Here is a 16,390-nt window from a genome sequence, read left to right on the forward strand (position 1 = left end):
CACACTGAGACCTACTGTCTGAAACAGAGTTGTTTAAAAAGAAATTAGTGTGACCTGTCTTTTAACCTTTCCCCTTCTCATTCTGTGTTTAAAGTTCCTTAAAAGCATGAGTTTCCCAAAGGGTGGGCAGAATGACTGCTTGCTCACCAATGCAACTTTTCTCTCCTTTTAATGAGTAATATCAATCACTAAATAAAAATGTGAGTTTTCAAAGCAAAAACAGGTTGAGCCAATATTACAGAGATTAAATTACACTTCAGGGGTTTCTGAGGTCCAAAGTTTATTTGGAAGTAACACTACAAAAGGCTTTGTTACCTGGAGTTTGAAAGTGTAGCTCTGAGTCACGGGGGATTAGTGCTGCAGGGATATTACAATATGAATGATGTAATGTCTGCATCCTTACCTGGGAGTTACAGGAACTGAACATAATTCAGTGGCAGTTTCATGATAGCAGAAATAACTTTTTTTTTCCCTCTTCTGGCCTGCTTTTTGCCATAGCATGAAGTGTCTCCCCGTGGCATTTGCCACTGCAAAGCTGAAGTTTCTATCTTATGAAAATCTGCAGAAATAAACTGGTCATCTGTTTGCAAATATGCAGAGTTTTGTAAACCAGCAATACATTTATCTTTCTAATGTATTGCTTTCTAAATGTATTCTCATCTTTTTAAAACAGAGGTTAGTAGCAGTAGTTTGCACTTACATAGCCCTTTTTCACTTCTCTCTCACTGTTTTAAAGTGATTGAATAATTTGTGTTCCTCCACACATAATAATCCTGCAAAGCAGACCCAGAAAAATACCTGTAGCAAAGAAGAGCTTGTCCATGCATGAAAAGCAAAATCATGGGGAAAAAAAAAAAAAAAGCTCCAGAAAATTAGCCTGCTTCAAAAAGCTATTAAATTGTTCCTATCCCTGAAGCTTTACAAATGTGATAATTGTTGTGTTCTGGTGGTGCAATATGTTTCTGCAGCAAGCTGAGGAGCAAGCCCTGGTGTCTGGAGGAGGGAGCAGGGCTGTGGAACAGGGGCAGGGAATCCTCCCTGTGGGCAGCCTGTGCTCCAGGTCTGAGTGCCCAGAAATGCTTCCCAGCCCTGCTGGGCTGCCTAGCACGGGAAAACTTCTAATTCCAGCTGACTTTAAAAAGTAAATACACAGCACAGGGCTGTTCCTGCTATAAAACAATAACCCCCCCAGCTAACATTTACTTTTTTAGTTGGCAAAGCATCATTGAAATGCACTTGTAATGGAGACTTGCCAGTGTGGGTCTTGGAGCAGAACCTTTCTGTGAAGTGTTTCTGTGAACTGGGTGATTTTATCAAGAGGCAGGATACATTTGATCAGTCATTTGGTGCAGTTGCACCAGGGTGTTAACGGGATTTCTGACACGTGACAGAAGCCTGGTGAATTACAGTGAACTTTACCAGACAGTTTTGGATGCAAACTCAAACATTTGCCGAGGTTTTCAATTTAGCTGAAATTTTCGGGGGTGACAGTAACACCGTAATCCTGGAGCAGATGCTTCTGCTCTGAATGCTGTTTCTCCCTCCTCCCCACATCCACAGCTTTTGTTTGTACACACAGTGCCTCGAACACTCCTCAAGCTTCCCAGTAGAGAGCCTCAAGTTGTTGTAGAGCATCGTGGGCATCACCAGCAGCTCTGGAGCATTTCCAGTGAGCCATCTGTGGTGTGATAGGAAATCTGTGCTCCGTGGCAGGCTGCAATGCCATTCAGAGAGGGAGCAGACACACTGCAGGCACTGATTCAATGAGAAGCTTCACAGAGCTGTGGGACTGAATTCCTCCCCTTGACCTTTCAGACTGGGAGGTAAGAATTTGGTTGAAGGGAGTCACTCAGGTTTCCTGAATAGTCAGCAGATATGGACAAGTGCTTGCAAGGAGGATTCATCCCTGCCTGGTTTGTAATGTGGGGTGTTAGGCTGAGTGGCTGACTTGTAGACAGCTGCAATTAGGTTGAATGAATCCATCAGGGAAGAGGATGTGACATGAACATCAGCATCCACCCGGGCTGTCCTGAGAGCCCTGGAATTACCCAGCCTTGCATCACTGCTCTTACGTAAGCTCAGCGAGGAGATGCTCAGCAAAAAGAGCACATCCACAGGAGAAATGCCCTTGCTCTGGACACAGATGATACCATCAGACTCATGAGCTACTGCTTGAATTTAGAACAGTATTTCCTTTCAGGATTCAGACAGTATATTCCAATCTCAACAAGATATTCTCAATTTCATGCCTAGATTATATAATTAGATTATATTAACTCCTGCCTTCCATCTTTCCCTTTCTTTACTCCATCTTCTCTTCAGCCCTTTGTCACTTCATTTCTTTCCCTATGGCTGTGCTCTTTCACTCACCTTACTTTTTCAGTTAGAAGGGAAAAAAAAAAACCTTTAATAAAGCATTAATATAGTATTTATAAATCATTACATTTTTCCTTCTGCCTTGATATTTTGTTGTTTTCCTTTTTACCCATTTTGTGTATTCAGACCATAAACTCTTCAAGACAGAGACATTCTTTCCATTTGTGCCTGATAAGAGCTGTATCAATATCACTATAGTGTGCTGTGTAAGTATTTAGTCCAGTTCTGCTTGTGAGGTTACCATAGGTTTCTCTGAATTTTGGATCAGACAAGCAGTTGAACACCTGCAGTCCTTGGGCAGCCTATAACCATTCCTGATGGATCTAGCCCTTTTTATAAGCTTCTTCATGATCCAGAGACTGCAGCTAGAACATAAAGGACCTGTATTTTTATCTTCCACTTGAGTCCCTTCAGGTGTAACAAATCCACATGTTGGAATTTTTCATTGGAATCAGTTTGTTTGGACTCATTGTCTGTACTTTCCTTTCCTGACACTGAAAATAATGACTGGAGCTGCACATCCATAAACCCACCCATCTCTACTCAGTCTGGAACTGGAACTTCTTCAGCCACCCAAAATACCCCAGGGATGCATTTTTACACAAACATGTACAGAAATGAATTGTATTGGTACAAGCAAATACCTCTGAACAGCAGCCAGTGTTATAAAACCAAGCTTTAAATTCAGACTCAGGAATCCAGATTTCTGGTCAGAAAACAGAAACAGGACCATGTGGCACATCCAAACAAATCAGCAGAGTTTGAATTGAATTCTCCTGGATATTATCATACCCCTTCTGTAAAGCAGATACACTGAAAAGTGTTCTGAAACATTAAAGGGATTTTTGCAAAATCTATCATTAAGGGAAGTAGGTTTATTAATGATTTTTAATTTTACCACGTGTTCTTAAAAATGCTGTTCAAACAATCTGTTTGTGCTATTGGAAACCCACCATAAAACATCACTGTTCTGTAAATGAAGTGAAAGTCAGGATTGCCCTGGCTTTATTTTACATTCTCTAAGTGTGGGAAAACAGGAGTTTTAGAATTGTGTTCAAATGTTCTCAGTGGTACTATTTATCCTTTGGCAGACAGACTTATACAGGCAGAAGTTTATTTCTCAGTTATTCTTACTGGAAGCCTTCTCTCAGCACCTGGTGGTAGCAATAGTTAACACCATGATGGCTTGGGTTGTGCTTCAACCTAAAAAAAAAATTAAATAAATAGGACTTGCATATGGTAGATGTTATTTTAACATGAGTTGATATGGTTGTTTCTTATAAGTCAAGCACAGTTACCTAAAATGTAGAAAAATTTTAGAATGCTCTTTCTAAAAGTCAAGTCTTTTGTTCTTTAAGGCCAGTTTAGAAACTGTAGAAATGCAAATTTAGAAAATGTAGTTTAGAAAATTCCCGTGATCTAAAAATGGTGATGTAGTGTCAATTAATATAGCAGAACAAGAGGAAGCTGAGTTCATGTCCATTATACAGAAAAATAGTTACCAACTGTTTCATCTCCTGAATTTGTTAAAATACTGGGCCAGTTGTAACATGAACCTAAAAGATTCATAGTGAATGGTTTAAGAGTTTGTGGAAGACTGAAATGCAGCTATGAGAGAATATTTTGGCTCCATTCTCTCCACAAGATAAATGTTGATGATTGTGAGACCCCATCATTATTTGTGAGCCAAATTTGACAGCAGCCATATGATTTCTGCCTGACACAGGCTTAGGCCAGTTGGAATGACTTTTCTGTTCCTGTTAATGTCTTCAGTGGCCAAGTGCTTATTGTTCAGTCATTTTTGAGAAGTGAACTTCTATTAACTCAGAAGTTATTACTGTGTGGCAGTAATAAAATTTTTGTATCTGTAAATAATTACAAAGTTATGTCATGTAAGTGATATGTCACTCCAGTAGACCACATGTCCTATAAAAGAGAATTAATTTCATCAGAATACAGATATCTGGTGCCCCTCAGGCTTGGCAAGAGAAGCAGCCAAAACTTGTAGTAACCTCCATGTCAAATATCTGAGAAAAACCTTTCTCTCTAGAAAAAATGTAGTCTTGTACCTGCACATCTTTGTGTTTACATTAAGCCCAAAGGTAGAAATTACCACTGCTAATTAAAAGTTAGGTGATAATAAATAGACATGAAGGGGAAAAACATCATGCAAAACATCTGTCTTGTGGGGGCTTTATGGGATGGGGAGAGTTCTGCTTCAAAGAGAAGTAAAGAGGATGCAAAGCTCCCCAACTAAGAGTCTGCATCTTTCATTTTCCCAGCATTCCTAAAATTCTTCTCCCCACCCCCCTCTTCCCCCTGAACCAAATCCCTTCGGCTTTGGTGACTTCAGTCTTCATGGAGTTGTAGCAAATGGAAGTAGAAGGGATCTGGAGAGGTCATTAACCCATCTCCCTGCCCCAAGGCAGGGCTGCAGCCATACTACACTAATAAGCTGCTTTTTTTTTTTTTTTTTGGTCAAAGATCCAACTAAATGAATTGTAAAGATTTTTGGGAAGTTTGGGCCCAGCTGTTAAAGCTTCGTGTAAGTGTTAACAGAGTCACAAGGTTGACTTTGGTGAAATTACTTTAATATGAATCAAATGAAGGACAAACTATCACCTCATTTTTAATGAGCTTCAGTGATTTTGCAACTTTTTGGGTTTTGTTTTTTTTTATACAGTATTACACTTAAAATAGGTGTGAAATTATAATAATGATTTTGGAGTAATATACAGAATTACTTGGGGTTTAGATTGGTGCCAATACACATGTATCTGCTTATCACATTGTTGCTAAAAAATTGTTGTATTCTTCATTGCTTAAAGCATTTTACGGAATATGTGATTTTTGTAGCCCTCCCTAAAACAATCCCCTTGATAAAGTTAGATACACTGGCAAAACCACTTGCTAGTATTTTTGTATAGTAGGATTTTTTAAAATGATAAATAAATATCATTTAATAAATATTTTTTTAATTACATTAATAAAATTAATTGTTTAAATTAATTACCTAAATATTATTATAGAATAAATATATTTAAAAGTCCATTTATTATATATTATATATTATATATTATATATTATATATTATATATTATATATACTGTATTATATATTATATATTATATAATATATAATATATGTATATTATATATTTATTATAGATAAATATATACATATTATTATAATAAATAAATGTTATTTATTATTTAGTAAATAATAATTCATTATTTAATAAATGAATAATGGTTTAATTAATAATTTAACAAAAAATAAATAACAAATAATAAATAATATTTAATTAATAAATAAACCAAACATAGCAGCCCGCTGGAAGTTCCTGGAATAGCCATGATGTGGATCTTTGCATCCCAGAAAACCATCAGTGAGTATTTGGTCCTCTGTGCTGGGACTGGACTCACTGTGTCCCTTCTGAGCTGTCCTTTGACATCATCTCATCTTCCACTTCTGCCTTTTTTTCCCCCTGTTGAGAACAAATGAAGTAATTAGAAGTTTTCTTCAGGCAGAGGGAGGAGCAGCCACAAAGTATGTCATAAGTTTTGTCTAAACTGTTTTCCTTTGGTAATGCATGCCCTAAAGCTGTGTGCTTAGCTGGCTTCAGTGTTATTGTTCCTACCTGCAAAGCCTTCCTGAGTGCCCAAAACAGCACCAAACTCCCAGCCAGCCCCTTCCCCAGCTGTGCCCTGCTCCATCATTGCCTTTCTCTTCAGCCACTGAAATGAACATTTAGAGTCTGATCCTGAAGATGCCAAGTTTAAACCTTCCTGACAGCCTCTGTGGGTGAAAATATTGTGTGATCATGTAATTAAACACACTGCAAGAATGCAGATGCGCAATTAACTTTGCACACAGGAAGTTTACTCCAGCATTCCCTAGTATTTCACTGATAAACTTTCCTTTCCTTTGATAAAATGATAAATACCCTAGTATTTCATTGATAATTTTTTTCCTTTTATAAATTGATAAATATGCTAGTATTTCACTGATAAACTTTACTTCCCTTTGATAAACTGATAAATACCCTAGTATTTCACTGATAAACTTTACTTTCTTTTTATAAAATGATAAATACTCCAGTATTTCATTGATAATCTTTTTTTTCCTTTTATAAATTGATAAATACGCTAGTATTTCATTGATAAACTTTATTTTGCTTTCATAAATTGATAAATACGCTAGTATTTCACTGATTACTTCCCTTTGATAAACTTCCCTTTGATAAACTGATAAATACCCTAGTATTTCACTGATAAACTTTACTTTCTTTTTATAAAATGATAAATACTCTAGTATTTCATTGATAAACTTTACTTTCCCTTGATAAACTGATAAATACCCTAGTATTTCATTGATAAACTTTATTTTGCTTTTATAAATTGATAAATACCCTAGCATTTCACTGATAAACTTTCCTTTCCTTTGATAAACTGATAAATAGTATTCCTTTGATAAACTGATAAATATGCTAGTATTTAATGGATAAACTTTGCTTTCCTTTGATAAACCAATAAATACCCTAGTATTTAACTGATAAACTTTACTTTTCTCTTCTAAATAGATAAATACTCTAGTATTTCATTGATAAACTTTATTTTCCTTTTATAAATTGATAAATACCCTAGTATTTCACTCATAAACTTTCCTTTACTTGGATAAACTGATAAATACCCTAGTATTTCACTGATAAACTTTGCCTTCTTTTGATAAACTGATAAATACTCTAGTATTTCGTTGATAAACTGATAAATACCCTAGTATTTCACTGATAAATTTTACCTTCCTTTCTAAGTTATCCAAAGGAGAGTGATTGTATGATCCTATTTTCACTTCCACGTTTACTTTTGCCACATTATGACCATTTTGCCTTAAAATACTCTTGCCCTTCCAGCTTGCTCTCAACTACAGAAAATTTTATGGTTCTGGAATATTTCAGTAAAAATGTTAAATTATTTAAACTAGTTTTATGTCTAGCATTTATGCCATGGATGGGATTTTGCTGCCCTGTGAAAACCCACCTGTTTGGCGCACTCAGTGCATTAAAATGGACTCTTCTGCAGGTGTTTACCTGCTTTTAGGAGCAGGGGAGCTGTGCCCACATTTTGGGCTGGGGAGAGGGGCAGGAAGCAGGAATGGGGAGGACACATCCAGAATGGGTGAGAAGAGGAGGAGGAGAACAAACCAGGGGATTGCTGAACATTCTGGAAAACAAGTCTTAACAGCCTCAGATTCTGATTGTGAAATTGGGAGATACCTTTTGCCATGTGCTTTATGTGCCTCAATTCCCTGTCTTTGAAATTGAGGTAACTTTGCTGCCTTGTCTCACAAGAATATTAGAAAAATAAAAAGCTGGTATTTGTGAGCACAAGGAAGGCAAGAAGGGGGAGTCTGGTGCTGAGTTTGAACCTAGGAACAGGAGCAGGGGCTGGAAACAGAGGCAGGAAAAATGCAGGAATATCAGGGACAGGAATGAAGAGCTTGGGTGCAGAAAGCTGAGACTGGGGACTGCAGATAACCAGAGAAGGGACATTTTTGGCATGAAAAGCAGCTGTGGGATGGAAAGCCTGGGCAAGGATTGGGATTGCCAATGTGAGCAAAATCATCCTGATTCTTACCAGGCTGATCAGAGAAAGAGAGCTTGAAAGGGATGGGGGCCAGAGCCTCGGAAATAGCAGAGAAGTCTGTCCAGCAGAAAACATGTTTTGTTTAGCTGGGGCTTTAAATTGGATTGTTTCTCTGTGGTCAGCAAATATCTGTGAAAATGTGGTGCTGCTGTTCCAGAAGGATCACAACCTGTTCATACCATCACTTACTGCCTCAGCCCAAGTGACCCAAATGTCCCTATTGGTACCAAAAATAAAGGCCAGTTGCTTAACCTGTAGATGTCTGTATAGTGCCATGCAATGAATTTCCTCTTTGTGGCTTAACATTTAGAGTCTTTTTAAATGGTGTTAATATATTAGGATTATTTTCAGCCCTGTATATGGGCATACAGGAAGTTTCTCCACATAGAAAATTTCTCTGCACAGAAAATTTATCCACAAAGAAAACTTCTCCACAAAGAAAATGTAAGGAATGATATTTTGAAGGCTTTGTTCACAGGAAACATGTGTGTGTCCAGTGATTCTGATCTTAATGACAAGATAGAAAATATTCAACTGTTCTCTAAGGACTCTGGTGTGGTTTGTTGTTCAGAATAGGTCTGGTCTAAGGATGAATGTGGTGTATGCAGTGAAATGTGCTTCCTGGAGAACCAGCAATTTTTTAATAATGTTTGGAAGTTGGGATTGTAGAGGGATGGATTGTAGGGGAAAGGATTGCAGGAGGAATGGTCTCACAATTAAAACATGGAAGGTATGTTTTAATTGTTTGTCTCTGCCAATAGCACTGAACTTCTGTGTGGTCATGTTGCTTCCACACAGCATTTTTGTTTCAATCCTTTTATTTCCTGTCTCTTCCTTTCTGAGTGCCTGACTTGGGGATTCTTGGAGAAAAATACTAAGCTTCCAGCTGCAGATGAAGTTAGCATTTGAACATGTGGAATTCTGTAAAATGCTAAACATTCTGGAAAAGCAAGACCTAACTGTCTGAGATTCTGTTTCTGAAATTAGTAGGTACCTTTTGCCATGTTTCATGTGCCTCAATTCCCTGCCTCTAAAATGGAGGCAACTTGGCTGCCTTCTCTCCCAAGAATATCAGGAAAATAACGCAGGTGGTATTTGTGAAGCATTCAAGTGCTATATACTGACATGTGCTATTGAAAAGCCATTCTGTCTGCAGAACAAGGTTTGAATAGTGTACAATAAATATGTCAGAAAAGCTCTGAGTAAACAGTGACAAGAAAATAAAATACTGGCTAGTCAGTCACTAAAGGAATAGCCAATCCCTAAATGAGCACTGTGCATCCTCCTCACTGAAGAAGATGAGGAAGAAGAGTATAAGGCCTGTATAATGAAATTCTGTATCATAACAAATACACCTGTAAAAGCCTAACTCACTCCCAGCATCCAATCTAAGGATCCTGAGTTTTTTATTTTTCCCATCTAAATATTTGCAAATTTGCAGACATTCTTCTATTTTCTGAAATACAGTATTATAGTAGTATATATTCTAAAAAAAAATTTATATATATATACTATTGTAGTAGTATATATTCTAAAAGTGTATGAATATATATATAAAATATATATAATATTACATATATTGTATATAGTATATATAATTATATCCATTATATATATTATAATAATGGTATATACATACACTATTGTAGTAGTATATATTCTAAAAGTATATATATTATAATTATATATATTATAATTACATATATTGTATATATTATTATATATACATATATTATATATATTGTACATATTATATATTATGTATATTATATATTATATTATATAATTATTTTATAGATAATTATATAAATTATAAATATTATAATAATGGTATGTATATACACTATTATAGTAGTATATATTCTAAAATAATATATTTATTTTAGAATAAATATAGCAAATGAACACAGCGTTGACATGAAAGATTTTTTTGTTTTCTGACCCCACTTTGAAGACCAGGGTGGTGTGGCAGGGTTTGCAGTGGTTCCCTGTCTGTGATATTTAGTTAGGGATATTTAGTCCCTGAGTGAGATGAGTTTGCTGGGTCTTGGTTCTGTTTGCTCCTCATCACAGAGATGCCAGCAGGGAGTGGAGGAAGGTGGAATTCCTTCACTTGTCTCTCCACCTGCCACATCCCCCTGCCCACAGCAAAGTACTGTGCACTTTTTTAGAAAGTAAATGTGGTTGAGAGATCTGCCAAGTGCTCCCCTGTACTTCCCAGCTTCTCCTTCTCTGCTTTGCACGCTTCCATCCCCTCCCACAGCGTCCAAGTGGTACCTTGGCTTTTCCCAGCACACCTTTTGCTCAGCAGCCAAAGGCTCATGCCCTGTGTGGATGTGTTGAGGCAGAAATGAGGCATCATCAGCCACAGCCACAGCCACAGCCAGGTTTAACCTGCCTTGGAGTAAGGGGAGAGCTGTGGGTGAAGGATTCTCTGCCCCAACGCTGGTTTAATGCAGCTGAAATTCAGAGCTGCAGTTGCTGTGCGGTATTCACAGGTGTGTGGGTTGTGCTTCACAGGCAAAATGCTGTCAGTAAATACACACCTCTCTCCTATTCCAGCACTGGGCTGTGGCATCTCACCCTGCACACAGGCTGTCCTGCTCCTCATGCATTACTTTCTGCATTTCCTTCCCCTGGAGAAAATAACAGCGCAGTTCTTCTCCCAGCGCTGCCCACGGCCAGGAGTGGCCAGTGGTGGGAAGCCCTTGGGAGCATCTCTCAAGTCACACCCAGCTTCACAGTCTCAGAGCCAGCAAGGAATTCTGCAGTCAGCTCACTGAAAATTCAAAGATTTCCTATGCTTTTTAATCTAATTCTTGTGTTAAATAAGTATTGAAGAAATGTGTTTAGGTGTGATAAAAGCAAAAATGTGGCAAAGCTGAGAATAAGAATAGTCCACAGAGCCTCCTAATTCAGTTTTGCAGCCACTGCTGTTCTCCTGTTCCCTTCAGAAGCGTGTGCATTTTAAAGGAACCACCCAGTTTAGCCTTTGCCTACTAAATCTTTCAAGAAATATGCTCCTTCCATGATACCAGTTTCATAAATTATTGCACTATGCAGAAGATGCTCAACTGTCTCATCTGACCCAGCTTGGGTCCAAAAGCAAGCCAGTCATTAAGCAAGCAAAGCCTCAGTTTTACATTAATTTTCACCTTACTTTACAAAAGCTAAATGGTAATGTCATGTCTTTTATACATCTCCCTCAGAGGGAGGGTGGAAATATTTTTGTCATAGCTGAAAAATAAGGTTTATTGTGCAAGGACCATGTGCTTGTGGGCAGCCATGTGACCTCTGTTTCTGTTTCCCCATCTGTAAACTGGATTTAATGTTCCTACAACTCACTGGGGAGTGCAGGCTTTGATTAACATGTATGATTGCCTTCTACAAATGCAGCTACTGTCACTGCTTGCTTTTATTAGCCACTATCAGTAGAATATGAGGAGGAAACATGTAGCAGAATAATGTGCAACCAGGGTGAGCCCTCTGCATCTTTTAACCATCATATAATTTATTTTCAGACTCTTGTCGCCGTGTGTGCATATTTAAAATAAAACTCTACTTACACTGCAGTGCTATAGAAATCAAATAACTTGGTGTAGAGGTTGACATGCAGATGAAACACTGTTTTTTAAAGGGGAAAATGCCCATAGATGTATTTAAATACCTTGAGCAAATTTGTATTTTGTTTAGGAAATTTTCATAAGGAAAAAATCTGTTCCAATTTAGAGAATCCAATATATTGAAAACACGAACCTGATCTTTACAGAAACTGTGACGCGCAGTCAAGAAAGCAGCAATGAAATTTAAAACGTTGTGCCTTTAATATGTCAAATATGAATTCTTCATATCATTCCTGTTGTGTTGAGGTTTTCAAAATATAAGTATTTTGGAACATGAGAATAATATTATGGTAGATAAGTCCAGAAGAGCGTTGGGGAAGCGCTTTATTTGTGTGAGTAAACACGGATCAGTCGGGGAAAAGACAGCATTTCCAAATGCGCCATGCAAAACAAATTAATCTCTTTTTTTTTTTTTTTTTTTTTTTTTCTCCATGTTTTTCTCTCTTTCCTCCCTCTCTCTCCCCTCCTGAAACCCTCCTGCCACAGCGGCTGCATTTGCCTCCAGACTTGTCAGACACAGTGAGCCGCGCGAGCAAACAGGATCTGGCAGGATCCGCCAAACTGCTGAGCTCAGGATGTGGCGCCATGGCCATCGGCAAGAAGCACCTGGACTTCTAGTGATTTCTGCTTAGCAGCCTCACTCACATTCAGCTGACACCCTCATTAGGAGTGTTAATGACTTATATCAATATTTTTCTTAATGATTTGACCCAGCAGTCTTTAAAAATACGTGTTGTCATATGATGCCTGCCTTTTTTTCTTTTTTTTTTCCTTTTTTTTTTTTTTTTTTTGCATGTGTGTGTGTTCTCTTTCTTTGTACTAAATTTGGTCTCATTTGGGTTTTGCTTTTCGTTAAAGCTTCTGTTCTGTTGGGTCCTGCCATTGTTCTGCTCCATTGGAAACAGGTAGTATTTTGTTCCTTTACTTAAAATACAAAAATTGTGATTACCCTTTCTTTTTTTTTTATACATCAAAAATAAAGGGATGTTTTTCCCAAAAGAATTTTTTATATTCTTACATATAATATTTTGTATGAATAATGGGTTTATTGAAATAAAGGAATGGAACTTATTGAAATAAAGGAATGGAACTAAGCAATTCATTGTCATGTGTTATTCAAACAGCAAACTACACATTTTTAAAAACATGCATTTCTGTAATTGAAACACCATTCTTAAATTTCAGGAAATCCCTACCTCATTTTATTAAATATGTAATAATAAATTTACAATACATAAGATAGTTTTTATTCTAATAGGCCAGTAATTGAGGATGGGGGTGTTTAAATCAGAAGATATTATAGATAATTACTTTGCCTTATGGCTTACTACATGGATTAAAATGCACTTGAATGGACTTCCCTAAGCAGAGAGGAAAGAATTGATTTCCTTATGTAGTTCAAAACAGTAATCCTAAACAATTGAAGTCAGCACTATGAAATTATGTCAACAGACATAATTCAAGATGGAAATTCAAACCGACAGCTACATTAATGCTGGGAAACCAGAAGAGTGCATTGGAGCTGGGGGAAGGATGACACAGAGAGCTGGTCTAAAGCAGGGCAGAATACACAAGTAATTCAGCCTTTTGTACCCTCAGATATACAATTTGTGAGCTCCTAACTGTTCTCTATGTATCCCTGTGTCTCTCTCATCAAACAAAGGAACAGTGAAGCAAAGCTGACCTGGGAATTAAAGTGGTTTGCATTCTTTCTTCTGAGGCTGACTTCCATTTTGAAAGGTAATATCTTCTTCTCTGCAGAACTTCCAAGCCACCCAGCTGTAAGATTGCATTACAGTTTCAAAATTTAGTCTTTATAATAGTGTATTACATGGCTGGAGTGAAATTGAGTCTTCAAAGAACATGTTAATAGGATGCAATAATGGTAACATATTTTGATGGGTTTGGAAAACCAAGACTTGGGAAGTGGTTTGCTTTTTCTTTTTTTTTTTCTCCTCTGCAATCCAGGTTCTTCTTTATTTTTTTCTTGACAACACTGTGTAAAACAAAGACATAGCTTTTAAAACTGTCTAACTAATATGATGAATGTCAATCACTTAAAAAACTCCACTGTAGCATAAACACATACTGTATACAGCTTTTATTCTGAATTAGAATAATTGAATCAATGACAGTGATTTGCCAGGATGTCAAATCTATCCATCATATCCTGTCACTACCAGTTTATTTTTTGTGATCAAAATCAAAAAGACTACTATTTTGTCATCAGCTATTTCATTAGTAGTAACAATCAGGTTTTCTCTTCTATATTTTTTAGATATGCCTGTTATATTTTTTATTTCTAAAGACACAAATCCTTTTTAAATCTTTTCAAAATAAAGTTTCAGAACTGAACTGTCAGTTTAGTGAAGAAAAAAGACATCTGCTTTCCTATGCCAACATATTTAAAATATTATCATTGATGTCTCAAACATTTTTCTCTTTTTGTATTATGTGTAACTGAATGGAAGTTCTCATTAGATAAGTAATTGTGCCTTTTGAAAGCATGAGATAATTTAAAAACTTAGGATAAAGTGATTTTTAACAAAGGTGAAGTTTTACATTGTACGTCTTTTTAATGTAAATAACACAAAACACACTTTTTATTCTTTGTGGAATATAAAGTCACAAGGCATATAAATTGCTGCCAACATATTTAAATAGGTCATTGACTTAACATACAGAGGAGAAAATATCATTAAAGTCACAGTCCCATTTCTAGCTGAGATATTACCTGATAATTGTTAGTGTCCATCCCACGTGTGCATCTGCAAGGCTTCAGTTTCCAAAACTGCAGCAGGCTAATATTAAAGCTGACAAACAGTTTGAGTAATAAAAGGAACTCCTTCTACAAACCTGCATTAGTTTGTTTTTTTTCTGAGTCACTAAATGTGCTTTGTAAATTGTTAGAGAATGCAGTGTTGTTTACCTAAGGCAAAGACATGGAGTGTTGGAAGATTTTTAGTTTTATAGAGATGGAGTAAGTTTTATAAAGAGAGGTGTTTTAAAAGATTTTATTCTATTATTAGTCTCATAGAAGGGTGAGATATAAGAGATGTAATTTAGTTTAATCTCTCTCTCCACAATGCCATCTCTTTTCTACAGTCTTCTTAATACACTTTATCTCAGTATTTATATACAGATATTCAAAACCATACAAACTTTCAATCAACTTTTAAAAATCTTTTACAAGTCCATTCCTCACGATGGAGCAAAATTTCTCTTCTTTTCTTCCAAAATCTCCTCTATCAGTTACAACTACACATGACAGTGACTTGGCTAATCCAGCAAGATGAGAGGTGAGACAGAACTTTGGGTGTGCTGCCTGATAGCAGGTAGGGAGAGGGTAGATTTGGGGTAGATAGAGGGTAGATAAAGTGTGGATAGAGGGTAAATAAAGTGTAGATAAAGTGTGGATAGATTGTGGATAAAATGCAGATTTCAGTCGTCGCACCAGCAGCAGTTTTGACTTGGGAATCCAGAGAAATGTTCACCTGGTGATTTTCTGTGCCTTTTGCCCGTGGCCACTCTGTGCCTGTCAAGCTCCTGTGTACAAAACATCCTTTTTCAGTTCTGTCTTCCCTTGACTGGAAGGCAAATATTTAAGCAAGGGGAGCAGCTCAGGCAATCGAAGAATGGGCACAGCCTCCTCTGCCAGGCTGTGCCCATGTGCTCCCAGCTCCTTTTGGCATCTCCAGAGGCCCCTTGCTGGCTTGGACAGAAATCTGTGCCATCCTCACTCCTGCTCAGAGATTGCAGAATGAGGGGGTTTTGTTTATAGCAGATTTTTTTAAGCAGAACTTCCTACTTTTTAGCAGGCTACAAACTGAAACCACCGAACTCAGCAGGGAAACAATAGATTCATCCCAGGGAAGACGTTCCCAATTCAGCACAAGAACCTGATCTTTACAGAAATTGTGACACACAGTCAAGAAAGCAGTAATGAAATTTAAAACGTTGTGCCTTTAATATGTCAAATAAGAATTCTTTCTATAATTCCTGTTGTGTTGAGGTTTTCAAAATATAAGTGTTTGGAACATGAGAAGAATATTATCGTAGGTAAGTCTTTTTCTCTGTTTGTAAAGACATTTCAAAAGCAATTTCCAGGGTGCAGCTGAATTCAATTTTGTGTAACAGTAGCTACAAGCATCTGGAAATGGGCATTCAGCTACTCTAGATTTGATACCTTTGTGGTAGTACCCAACTGGTTTAATATTTAAATTTAATATTAAGTAGTGATGCTGTTCCAAACATAGCTTTTGGGAAAGTGCAAAAGCCTTAAATAATAAAATAACCTTTCACCATGCCAGTATTGGAAAGTGAGCTGCTAATCAAGTTTCTCTGAAAGCACAAGGGTGTAACACATCCCATTAAAAATGTGGCTGGACTACAAGAACTAAACTCAGACACACACTCACATGCACTAAAGAAGTATTTCTCCAGGATCATCTATTAGAAATTTAAAGTGTTCTTCTTCTTTTTCCTGTGCTGGAGAAACATCATAGCTACAGAGTACAACAGAAATAGGGAAGAAGATGCTTTTATGCCTTTAAGAGATGGTGGAAGCAAGTCCAATTCCCCCCTGCCATCTCTTGGGATTTCTGTTTTCTCTTGTGAGCTACATGAGTGCAGGACCTGCCTACATTTCTTTTTTTAATCACACTAAGCACATGATAGTGCTTATTCAATAATAAATGTACCTGCGTAGAAGAAAAGAATGAAAGTGAGTCTTCTTCATCTTAGGGA

General features: G+C 37.0%; 1 protein-coding gene across 3 annotated transcripts in view; it reads left to right on the forward strand.

Annotated features, from left to right (window-relative positions):
- Window positions 1-12,738, forward strand: part of ELP4 (elongator acetyltransferase complex subunit 4) — a 141,142-nt gene extending 128,404 nt beyond the window's left edge. For all 3 annotated transcript variants that reach the window (XM_054634787.2, XM_054634788.2, XM_054634791.2), the window contains one exon: window positions 12,131-12,738. In XM_054634787.2, coding sequence (XP_054490762.2) covers window positions 12,131-12,262 — 132 coding nt within the window. In that variant the 3' untranslated portion in view covers window positions 12,263-12,738. The remainder of the gene's footprint in view (window positions 1-12,130) is intronic.
- The last annotated feature ends 3,652 nt before the right edge of the window (window positions 12,739-16,390 follow it).

This window comes from Agelaius phoeniceus, chromosome 6 (assembly GCF_051311805.1).
Source record: "Agelaius phoeniceus isolate bAgePho1 chromosome 6, bAgePho1.hap1, whole genome shotgun sequence".
NCBI lineage: Eukaryota > Metazoa > Chordata > Aves > Passeriformes > Icteridae > Agelaius > Agelaius phoeniceus.